Raw genomic sequence first — 12,353 nt, forward strand, 5'->3', positions numbered from 1 at the left:
TTACTATCTCTGGTAATGGGTATAAGCAATCTTGTTTTTTTCTTTTTTTTTTTCTGAGAAAGAGTCTTGCTTTGTCACCCAGGCTAGAGTACAGTGATGCGATCTCGGCTCATTGCAACCTTTACCTCCTGGGTTCAAGCAATTCTTTTGCCTCAGCTTCCCCAGTAGCTGGGACTACAACTGTGCGACACCTTGTCCAGCTAATTTTTGTATTTTTAGTAGAGATGGGGTTTTGCCTTGTTGGCCAGGCTGGTCTCGAACTCCTGACCTCAGGTGATCCACTGCCTCAGCCTCCCAAAGTGTTGGGATTATAGGTGTGAGTCACTACACCCAGCTAGGGAAGGAGTTTTGAGATGGGTAGCTGAGGTGGGGAGTCCTCAGAGTAAGTACGAGTACCCTGAAACTGCAGAATCTCCTTTCTCCCTGGAATCCTTCCCCTGTCAGCAGTATTTCTGATATAGAGCAAAACAGCCTCTTTCAGAAGTAGTTCCTGAGCTTACCTCAATGACAGTGTCTTTCCTGGAACCATTTCATGAATCCTTTTCCTCTAAAAAATTTGCATTCAGTCCGGTGTGGTGGCTCACACTGACAATCCCAGCATTTTGGAAGGCAGAGGCAAGCAGATCATTTGAGCCCAAGAGTTTGAAACCCAGCCTGGGCAACGTAACGAAACCCTATCTCTACAAAAAATACAAAATTTAGCCCAGCATAGTGGTATGCACCTGTGGTCCCAGCTACTCGGGAGGCTGAGGTGGGAGGATTGCTTGAGCCCAGGGGGTCAGGGCTTCAGTGAGTCAAGATTGCGCCACTGCACTCCAGCCTGAGCAACAGAGTGAATTCCTGCCTCAAAAAAAAAAAAAATAAGTTTGAATTGAAAAGCTGCCTTCTAAATAGCTTGAAAGGAATTAATTATTTGAAGCAGAGAGGAAACATGGTCATGAGAAAGCTTTATGATGGGTGATTCTTATGTTCAAGCTATGCCTATGATGATCATTTTCTAAGACCTTTCTTTCCTGTCCATTTAATCTTAGATATTACTCCCTTCTCTCAAGATACCATCTTTTCAAATTTGTTATTTCAAGATGCATGTTCTGTCTCTAAGAAAGCAGCAAATCTTGGCTGTGCATGGTGGCTCATGCCTGTAATTCCAGCACTTTGGGAGGCTGAGGCGGGTGGCTCATTTCAGTTCAGGAGTTTGAGACCAGCCTGGCCAACATGGTGAAACCCCATCTCTACTAAAAATACAAAAATTAGCTGGACATGGTGGCGGGCACCTATAATCCCAGAGTACTGGGATTATACTGGGAATACTCCTGGGAATACTCAGGAGGCTGAGGCAGGGAGAATCACTTGAACCCAGGAGGCAGAGGTTGCAGTGAGCCGAGATCATGTCACTGCACTCCAGCCTGGGTGACACAGCAAGACTGCATCTCAAAAAAAAAAAAAAAAGAAAGAAAGAAAAGCAAATCTTTTTTTTTTTTTTTTTTTTTTTTAATTTTAATTTCTGGGGCACATTTGCAGATCTTGCAGGATTGTTACACGGTAATACACGTGCCATGTTGGTTTGCTGCCTCCATCCCCCCTCACCTATATTAGGTATTTCAAGAAAGCAAATCTTAAAATGTGATGGCCTTGGCTAGGTGCAGTAGCTCACACCTGTAATCCCAATACTTTGGGAGGCCAAGGTGGGTGGATCACTTCACATCAGGAGTTCAAGACTGGCCTGGCCAACATAGCAAAACTCCATCTCTACTAAAAATACGAAAATTAGCCAGGCATGGTGGCGAGCTCCTGTAATCCCAGCTACTCAGGAGGCTGAGGCAGGGGAATCACTTGAACGCAGGAGGCGGAGGTTGCAATGAGCCGAGATCGCATCACTTGACTCCAGCCTGATGACAGGGAAAGACTCCATCTCAAAAATAAAAGAGTTTACCTGGTGAAGCAGTTGGAGAAGAGTGGTAGGGTTGTGGGTAGCAGCCCTGGAGTGAGCAGAGACAGAGGTGAGAAACAGTATGGGCCATGGAGGGAGCCAACTAATCAAGCTGGAGAAAAAAGAGGGTTCTGGCCACAGGGTCTTAATCTTATAATGGATGGGAGAGGAGCATCGTCGAAGTGCTTTTAATCAGGAGAGTGGTATGATCAGACTTAAGTTTTGTGTTTTGGATAATTATTCTGCCAGCAAGGTTGAGAATAGATCGAGGAAAGCATGAAGGGTGGCCGAGAGACCATTCACGTCTTAGTGAAAGATCTAAGCCCATATCACTTTCCTTTACCCTTCTCTACTTTTAATGTTTGATATAGGATATCTTGGTACAAAGCCAGTGGGCAGATGAACAGGAATGATGAGAAACAGAATCAGAAGTGACACCCTTCAGGGTTAATTTTGATATGACAGCTACTGAAGCATAGCAGAGTCTGTAGGCCTTTGAAAATTATATGCATGCAGTCAGGTGGGTGAGATGGTGAAACCCCATCTCTACTAAAAATACAAAAATTAGCCAGTCTCGGTGGTAGGCACCTTTAATCCCAGCTACTTGGGAGGCTGAGGCAGGAGAATCACTTGAACCTGGGAGGTGGAGGTTGCAGTGAGCCAAGATTGCACTACTGGACTCTAGCCTGGACAATAGGGCAAGACTCCGTCTCAGAAAAAAAAAAAGAAAGAAAGAAAAAAGAAAATTACATACATGCATTTCAGTAGTTTGGATGTGGCCTTTTGCAGAATTACATTGGAGAAAATGAACAAAGAATTACAGGTGACATTTACTGGTGGTCCTGCAGGGCTTCGAGACCTGTCCCAGCCGGCCACTATTTTTCCAGTTTCCTGCTTCCTGGTAAACATCCTCCTGAGATTTCACTAATGAAACAGGGAGGAAGGGAAGCAATGAGCTAAACAGGGAGGAAGGGAAGCAATGAGCTGTGATGGCTTGGTGGGCATCTGACTTGTTGCTCAGAGATCTGGGGAAACAGGGAGCTAAAAAAATTTGCCAAGTCAAGTGCTGTTTTATGTAGAAATGGTAAAACAGGATAGCTTTAAGCCCTGAGACACTAAGGAGACTCCCTGTATAGTAAAAATACTCTTTTTTTTTTTTTTACTTATTTCCCCAATTCTTTGAAGAAAAATTTCCTGCATACCATTCCAAGTAAGTGACTTAGCCAAGAACCCAAAGGTAGTAATTTCTTAAGCATAAGTATAGTCTGTTTTTGTTTTGTCGTGTTTGTTTTTGTTTTGTTTTTTGTTTTTGAGATGGAGTTTCGCTGGAGTGCAATGGTGCAATCTTGGCTCACTGCAACCTCTGCCTCCCAAGTTTAAAGGATTCTCCTGCCTCAACCTCCCAAGTACCTGGCATTACAGGCGCCCGCCACCACACCAAGATAATGTTTGTATTTTTAATAGAGATGGAGGCTGGTCTCAAACTTCCAACCTTAGGTGATCCACTGTGTGCACAACCCCTACATTTATAAAGATACAAAGAGTCAGAAGAGATATACTCATTTTCCTAGTCCCTCTAATAAAAGAAGTAGGTGCCGGGCACAGTGGTTCATGCCTGTAATCCCAGCACTTTGGGAGGCCAAGGCAGGCAGATCACAAGGTCAAGAGATTGACACTATCCTGGCCAACATGGTGAAATCCCATCTCTACTAAAAATACAAAAAATTAGCTGGGCATGGTGGCACACACCTGTAGTCCCAGCTACTCGGGAGGCTGAGGCAGGAGAATCACTTGAACCACAGAGGCAGAGGTTGCAGGGAGCCGAGAGCACGATTCCATCTCAAAAAAATAAAATATAAGAGAACTGCTGAAATGGGCAAAGCATGGGAAGTGCCAGAAGCAAGAGGTTCAAGATACAGGAATAATACAAACTCATGGGAAAGCTGTTTGTTTCTCTATTCTTGCATAACAAACTACGCCAAAACTCAGTGACCTGAATACAGAAACTTGTTATTATCTCTCACAGTTCTGAGGGTTGTCTGGGCTCTGCTGGGTGGTTTTTCTGTTTCACATGATGTTGGCTGGGACTGCAGTCATTTGGAGGTTTGACTGAACTGGTATGTCCAAAATAACTCACATAGCAATAGTTGCTGCTGCCTATTGGCTTGAAGTTATTTGGAGTTACTCAAGTTACTTGGAGTGAAGCTGTTTTTTGGGGTCGAGGTGGAGTCTCACTCTGTTGCCCAGGCTAGAGTGCAGGGGTGCAATCTTGACTTACTGAAGTCTCCCCCTCCCAGGTTCAAGCAATTCTCCTGCCTCAGCCTTCCAAATAGCTGGAATTAGAGGCATGCGCCACCACATCTGGCTAATTTTTGTATTTTTAGTAGAGATGGGGTTTTGCCATGTTGGCCAGGCTGGTCTTGAACTCCTAACCTCAAGTGATCCATTGGCCTCGGTGTCCCAAAGTCCTAGTATTCCAGGCATGAGCCACCGCACCCATCCTGAAGCTGTTGATTGGAATACCTTGTCTTCTACATGTCCTCTCTCATAGCATGACAGAAGGGCTCTGAGGTGGAACTTTCCAAGCATATTTTTTTAAAAGTAGAATCTGCAGATCTCTTAAGGCCTACCTTCGAAAGTTGCAACATTGTCACCTCTGCTGCATTCTGTGCTCAAAGCAAGTCATAAGACAAGTGCAATTCAAGAGGAGGGAAAGGGACTACCTGTGGATGGGAGGCAAAGCGAATAATTTGCAGCTGTCTTTAATCCATCACAGCTGATGGAGGTAGGCATGAAAGGATGAAGAGAGTTTTGACAGCCATAGCTTTCTAAAAGAAGGATATTCTAGAAAAAGAAATAGGAAATCTTCCATTTGATTAGTGGGACGAGTACCTGAAAGGGGCCTGGGAAGATGGAATGGGACCATGTGACAGGGCTTTGAACAGCAATTAGAAAAGCTTAGATCTTACACTAACAGGCTTTTTTTTTTTCTTTGAGACAGAGTTTCACTCTTGTTACCCAGGCTTTTAAAAAACAGTGTAGAAGACCTCTCAGTGATTTTATTATACCTTTCCCTATAAACCCAGTGTTAATAGCTCTGGATTTGGCTTTTCTCTCTAAGTTGTGGGAAGGGATGCTCACTCCTTACATTATTATGAGTGATGCTAAGCGTTTTGAAGGACAGAATCCTAGCAGTGCTGCAGGACTGGCCACAATAGGAATTTAGCAACATGCAGACCTAGCTAGGCTTTTTCTTCTGCCTCAAAGGGCTAGTTACTTAGTCTTGCCCTTGTCTGTTCCCCACAGTAACCCTCCACTGAGTGAAGAGATGTTGCCTCCTGGAGAGTGGATGTGTCACCGGTGCACTGTTCGCCGAAAGGTAATCATGCTGCTTTCTGAAGACTCTGTCCAGAAAGCCTGATCCAGAGCACTGATATGCTAGAGCTAAGACGGCCTGGCCCTGAAGGCATTCTTGTCCCTTCTTCTTGTCTCTTCCAGCCCTGGAATCACCCTACTCTTCCCATGGTGACTGTTTGGAATCCAGTAGGGCCTAAAAATCCAAACATGGGCTGCTGAAATGGGCAGAAGAGGTGTGTTAATTTACTGAGCCATGTTTAGTCACTAGTGACAGGAGTAGTCTTAACTTCTTCTTGACCTCCTAATAAGTTGCCTATATGTGGCATCCTTATCCATGGCTGAAGAAAATGAAGGCTGCTTCTCCAGCTTGATGGAAAAAGGAGTTTTCTCTCACCCCAAGGCAAATAAGTCGCTAGTATCCAGAGAGACTTGGCATACTGATGGAGAGGATTTTTAACCCATTTGTACCCCAAGTTCCTTATCTCTCTTTAGCTTCCCTTCCTTCAGCTTTGATAATTCAGTACTGGCTTCAAGAACATAGTTTATTATTTTCTGCTTTCAGAACTTTTGTGGGTAACAAGAGCCTAAATTCTCCTTTATTAAAAAAAGGAAGTAGGTGTGCTGGCACTCAGATTATGATTGACCCAACCCTCAAATTGTAGGCTATGGATTAGAATTTGTCTGTGCATTGTAATCCACCTCCCTGTGCTCCCCTCACACTCATTATACAACAAGCAACTTTCCTACGTTGTGACCTCACCTCTATTTGCCTGGTCCCCAAATATGATGTCATAATGAATGATGACTTCCTTGGTTGCAGAAACAGGATGAGATGATTCAGATTGTGGTTTGCGTGTAACAGTTTCAGCCTTAAAGAAGGTAAACAAGCAGACATTTTTCAAATACATGCATAGTGTTCATATTAAAAAGCAAGCTAAAGCCAAGGCAACCACCTAACCACAGCTATAGTTAAGTATCTCCATAAAACAGGCTATCTTCCAGCCTCTCCACCTTCCAAGATCCTTTCCTGTGTGTCCCTAATTAGGTCAGAGCAGGGCCAGTTAGAGGCACCTGCCAGCTAAGAGCCCTCTCAGAAACTTGCCATTCAAAAAAGCTGGACCTGAGAAGGTTGCGGGAGCTGAAGGAAAAGAGGTAAAGAGGGTGGAAAAAAGGAAATAACATGATGTTAGTGACCATTATGTGCCAGGTGTTTGGATTATGTTATCCTATTACCTATCCATACAGCCATAGATGGATACCAAATCCTGGCAGTAGATTTCCATTTTAGAAAGGAAGAAGTGGAGGCTCAAATATGTAGATTAACTTTCCTAAAAACTCAAAGGAATTGACACACCCAATATTTGAAACAAAATTTCTCATTCCAAACTTCTATTACCTCTTCATCAGTTTTCTAGAAGCAGAGCTGTGTGTTGGGGATTATAGTATGAGGGCACTTCTCCTGAGATGCCTCTCTGACCTTTCCCACGGACCTCTTTGCCTACCGGTGCCAAATCTGCCTTTCCACCATCACCAGCACTACTCCCCTTTGGCCTCCTGTATTTACACTGAAGTGAATTGCAATCATACATCCTCTGGGCTTCATCAGCCCCTGACATTCAGGTCCTATCATGATTCATAGTGGAAGTGCTAGATCCTACTCCAACTCCAAATTATCTCTTTCATATATATGACCTTTTTTATCTCCCTATACCATATCCCTGAGAGGAAGAGAAGAAAGATTTTTCTGTCTCATTTTACAGATGAAGAAATCCCTGCCCACCGGCCTGAGTCACCACAAGGTCAGAGGGGATCCGTGGCAGAAGTAGGACAAGATCACAGATCCTCCTACCTTAGATCAATATTAAACCTATATTTGACTACTCTATTTGGAGTCCTGGAGGAAAATGTCCTATCAGACATCCAGTCTCACTGAGTACACTTAATCTTTTTCCATTTCCCTACCTTCTGAGAGTGTCATTTATTTTGAGCAAACTTTTTAAAACCATTCAGAAGGTCAGGAGGCTCTAAGGCAAACTATAATGATCTCATTGATTTTCACTATTAGTTTCACTAAATTTATTCTCACTGTGTTTCCTTTTTAGCTCTTTACCCTATATTTTATAGATGTTGTATGTCATATGATAATTATTCCTAACTTTCCACACTTTTTGGTGATTCTCTGATGCAATAGTTTCGTCAGCTCCAGTTCAATTATAGTTGTGTCAATTTTAACAGACGATGTTCCAAGTCACCAGGTAGATGAATGTGATATGCGAAGGACTTTTACAATTTTGGTTAGTGATCTACCAGGACTTTGTAGCATCCATCTCTTTGTTTCATGGTATTTTTCATGATGGGCCCACCTGTTCATTTGCACAGAAACGAGAGCAGAAAAAGGAGCTGGGTCATGTCAATGGACTGGTGGACAAATCTGGCAAACGGACTACATCCCCCATCAGTGACACTGACTTGTTGGACAGATCGGCCAGCAAAACTGAACTAAAGGCCATTGCCCATGCCCGGATCCTGGAAAGGAGAGCCAGCCGGCCTGGCACACCCACATCCAACGCCAGTACAGAGACCCCCACCTCTGAGCAGAATGATGTCGACGAAGACATCATTGACGTGGATGAGGAACCAGTAGCAGCGGAGCCAGACTATGTGCAGCCCCAGCTGAGGCGGCCCTTTGAGCTGCTGATTGCTGCCGCCATGGAGCGGAACCCCACCCAATTTCAGTTGCCCAATGAACTGACTTGTACCACTGCACTACCAGGTCAGCCAAACCATCATCATATCCCTCCCCCACCCAGCTTTCCCAAAGGACCAGCACAAGAGCAGTGCTGCCTATGGAGTCACTGTTCATGTAGCTACTATCTTGGTTCCTGTTCCTGGATCTGCTTGAGGTCTTTGAAGGTCTTAGCCATTACAGAGCTTACTTGGTTATTTCTTTTTTTTGAGATGGAGTCTCACTCTATCACCCAGGCTGGAGTGCAGTGGCATAATTTCAGCTCACTGCAACCTCCACCTCCCATGTTCAAGAGATTCTCCTGCCTGAGCCTCCCAAGTAGCTGAGACTACAGGCAGGAGCCACTGCGCCCGGCTAATTTTTGTATTTTTTTTAGTAGAGATGGGGTTTCACCATGTTTGGCCAGGCTGATCTCAAACCCCTGACCTTGTGATCTGCCCGCCTCAGCCTCCCAAAGTGCTGGGATTACAGGTGTAAGTCACTACGCCCCGCGACTTTGTTTTTCATTTTCTCAGTCTCTGAACTACATTTCTACCCCTCCCCAGAACTATCTTTTTCCTTTTTTAATTTTTTTTAATATTATTTATTTTGAGAAAAAGTCTCACTTTGTCACCCAGGCTGGAGTGCAGTGGTGCGATCTCGGCTCACTGCAACCTCCGCCTCCCAGGTTAAAGCAATTCTCCTGCCTCAGCCTTCCAAGTAGCTGGGACTACAGGCACAAGCCACCACACCTGGCTAATTTTTGTATTTTAGTAGAGACAGGATTTCACCATGTTGGCCAGGCTGGTCTTGAACTCCTGACATCAGGTGATCCGCCCACCTCGGCCTCCCAAAGTGCTGAGCCACCGGTACCCAGTCCCAGAATTATCTTTAAAAAAAAAAAAAAAAAGTTTAATACATTCACATGGTTCAAAAATCAAAAAATATTAAGGGCTGCAATGAAAATTTCCCTTCCATCCCTGTCTGCCATTGCCTGCTTTCCACATTCCTGCTCTTCACAGATAACCACTGGTTGATTCTTGTTTATTCTTCTCAAATTTCTTTGTGCATATAAAAACAAATAAAAATATATGCTGATTAATTTCCCCTTAAATAACATACTAGGTAAACCATTCTATACCTTGCTTTTTTTTTAACTTTAAAATATGTTCTAGAAGTCTTTTCATACTAATATAGATTTCTCTTTTTCTGAGACACAGCCTTGCTCTGTCACCTAGGCTGGAATTGCACGATCTCGGCTCATTGCAACCTTCACCTCTGGGGTTCAAGCAGTTCTCCTGCCTCAGCCTCCCGAGTAGCTGGGATTATAGGCACCTGCCACCACACCTGGCTCATTTCTGTATTTTTAGTAGAAACAGAGTTTCACCATGTTGGCCAGGCTGGTCTCAAACTCCTGCCCTTATGATCCACCCGCCTTGGCTTCCCAAAGTACTGGGATTACAAGCGTGAACCACCACACCCAGCTGCCTCCTCACTCTTTTTAATGGTTGCGTAGTAGTTATTAATGGACATTTTGGTTCCAGATCTTTTGTTACTACTGGTAGTGCTTCAGTGAATAACTTTGTAAATACATCATTGTACACATGTATAGATGTGCGACTGTATCTGTAGGACAGTAGCTGGGTCAAAACTATGCATTTATAGTTTTGATAGATATTGCCAAATTGCCCTCCATTCATTTTTCCTTTTTTTAAGTCCTGGCTTCTTGATATCGTAAAGCTTCTAGGTCTTACTTTTTCTTCTCAGAGAAAGTGAAATTGGTAGGCTTAAAAAGGATGCATATGGAATCAAAGCTACACTGATTTTTTTTTTTTTTTTAGATGGAGTCTTGCTCTGTCACCAGGCTAGAGTGCAGTGTTCAATCTCGGCTTACTACAACCTCCACCTCCTGAGTTCAAGCAATTCTTACGCCTCAGCCTCCTGAGTAGCTGGGACCACAGGCTCATGCCAGCACACCCGGCTAATTTTTTTGTATTTTTAGTAGAGACGGGGTTTCACCATGTTGGCCAGGATGGTCCCGATCTCTTGACCTCGTGATCCGCCTGCCTTGGCCTCCCAAAGTGCAGGGATTACAGGTGTGAGCCACCGCGCCTGGCCAGCTTCTCTGTTCTTTATAAAAATGTGGGCCAGGTGTGGTGGCTCACACCTGTAATTCTTGCTCTTTGAGAGATCAAGACAAGGAGGATCATTTGAGGCCAGGAATTGGAGACCAGTCTGGGTAACATAATGAGACCCCCATCTCTCAAAAAAAGAAAAAAGTTAGCTGAGTTTGGTGCTGCACATCTGTAGTCTAGGCTAATCTGGAGGCTGAGGCTGGAAGGTTGCTTGAGCCCAGTAGTTGAAGGCTGCAGGCCAACTCCACAGAATAGTCCTTGTTGACTATGTGACTTGGACATATATATTTCTTAGGTTGTCAGTATCTAACCTAGCATTTCTGACCATTTTATTTTGCAAAACAGTTAGATGTGGTTCTGTCATAGAGCAGGTGACTTCTGGTTCTGACTTATGTATCAGTCTCTTTTTTTTCTCCCTTCTCATTCCTTCTTCTAACTTAAAATCAACCCCAGGGGCCTCAGAGAGCAATCCATGTCTAGGTCATGGCACATACATAAGATCTGTTTCTGTCACTTAATGTTGTTTCCTTATTTCAGGCTAGGAACTCTGAAGCGAGGGTTAGTTCAGCATCATCACTTTCTTTTCTAGGTTCTAGCAAGAGGAGAAGAAAGGAGGAAACCACAGGGAAAAATGTTAAGAAGACACAGCATGAATTAGATCACAATGGTCTTGTTCCCTTACCGGTCAAAGTCTGCTTCACGTGTAACAGGTATTTTCTTTCATACTAAGGGGCTCTTTCTCATATTTAGCAAATGATACTTTTTCTCTCATCACCTCTACCAGACCATATATGTTAAATGTGAACAACCCATATTCTGATAGTATGAATACACAGAGACTAACTGAATAATGGACTGACGAGAGTCTTGAATGAGTATGTGTTAACAACATTTTCTGAAGAATCACAGTATAGGAGTACTGGGAACTGTGTTTAGGCTGAGCACAGTGGCTCATACCTGTAATCCCAGCACTTTGGGAAGCCAAGGCAGGCAGATTGTTTGAACCTGGGAGTTTGAGACCAGCCTGGGCAACACAGTGAATTTGTGTATCAATTAAAAAAATTTATATTAAAGGAGAAGAAATTTCACAAATTTTTATATTAAAAGAAGAAATTAAAAAAAATTTTTTTTAATGATCCAGGTGTGGTGATACACACCTGTAGTCCCAGCTACTCAGGAAGTTTAAGCAGATTAGCCCTGGAGGCTAGACCGTGATCACGCCACTGCACTCCAGCCTGGTCAACAGAGCGAGACCCTGTATTTTAAATAAATAAATAAAAACTGTATTTATAGACACTAAAACTAGAAGAGTTGCACTTAAACTAAACATTAACTTGAATCACTAAAGATAAGTTTAAAAGTAGTATAAGTATTCATGATAGTGTATGTTGGACTGGATGACTTCCAAAAGCCCCTAGGCTGCCCCAGTTGTAGTCTCTGAGACGCAGGTTTCCTTTAAATAGGATCTCTTTGACAGAAACCAGCTGCTGCAGTTACTAAAGGTGAACCTGCTGGCTTGGGTGTGTTAGAGGACTGTATTATGGTCAGAGCAGGGTAGCCAGAGAAAATAACTATCAAAAAGAAATGTTCCACAGCAAAAGCTATGGGGAAAGGGAACTAGATAGTAGAATGGCAGAACTCTGAGGACAAACTGTGGCTTCGTATATCTCAGGGACCACAGGAGTATTGTAGTTACAAATCGTACTTATCATTTCCTTAGTACCTCTCCCTTGAATCCTGCTTACATTAATACATTACAAAATCGTTTTTCCAGCACACCTCTAATTGTCAGTTCTGCTGAGTTCTTCATGCAGAAGAGAAATATTTTCTTGCTGTGGTTAAGACTCCAGAAAGGTTGCTAGTGATTTTTTTTTTTTTTAATGAGCTAGTCTCTCTTTTACCAGAAGTAGGAAGATCAGAGCACTGTTTTCCCACAGTGAATACTGAGCATTGATCATCCCTGCTCTGACAGCCACTTTAGCTGTACTCCAAATAAACATTCACTTTGCCATAAGACACATTCTTCTTAGAAGAGAGAATAATGGAGAGCCTAATGAGAGCCCCCAAATCCATCCATTGTTCTAATCATGAATGTAACTGAATCACTGGAGGAAGATGTGGGAGGCTGTTGTTAGGATTAAGGAGGGGAGGCTGTTCCACAGGTCAGTGTTAGTTTGAATTTTCCTATCTTGCCACAGAAATGCCC

General features: G+C 43.4%; 1 protein-coding gene across 4 annotated transcripts in view; it reads left to right on the top strand.

The window, feature by feature from the left end:
• Positions 1-12,353, top strand: part of PHF12 (PHD finger protein 12) — a 47,067-nt gene that overhangs the window by 19,518 nt on the left and 15,196 nt on the right. For 2 of the 4 annotated variants that reach the window (XM_078373948.1, XM_002748230.6), the window contains exons 3-5: positions 5,237-5,309; positions 7,667-8,060; positions 10,737-10,857. In XM_078373948.1, the coding sequence (XP_078230074.1) occupies positions 5,237-5,309; positions 7,667-8,060; positions 10,737-10,857 (588 nt within the window). Of the gene's footprint in view, positions 1-5,236; positions 5,310-5,428; positions 5,521-7,666; positions 8,061-10,736; positions 10,858-12,353 lie in introns of all 4 variants that reach the window. The other 2 variants (XM_078373949.1, XM_078373950.1) reach the window with 2 other exon arrangements.

This window comes from Callithrix jacchus, chromosome 5 (assembly GCF_049354715.1).
Source record: "Callithrix jacchus isolate 240 chromosome 5, calJac240_pri, whole genome shotgun sequence".
Taxonomy (NCBI): Eukaryota; Metazoa; Chordata; class Mammalia; order Primates; family Cebidae; genus Callithrix; species Callithrix jacchus.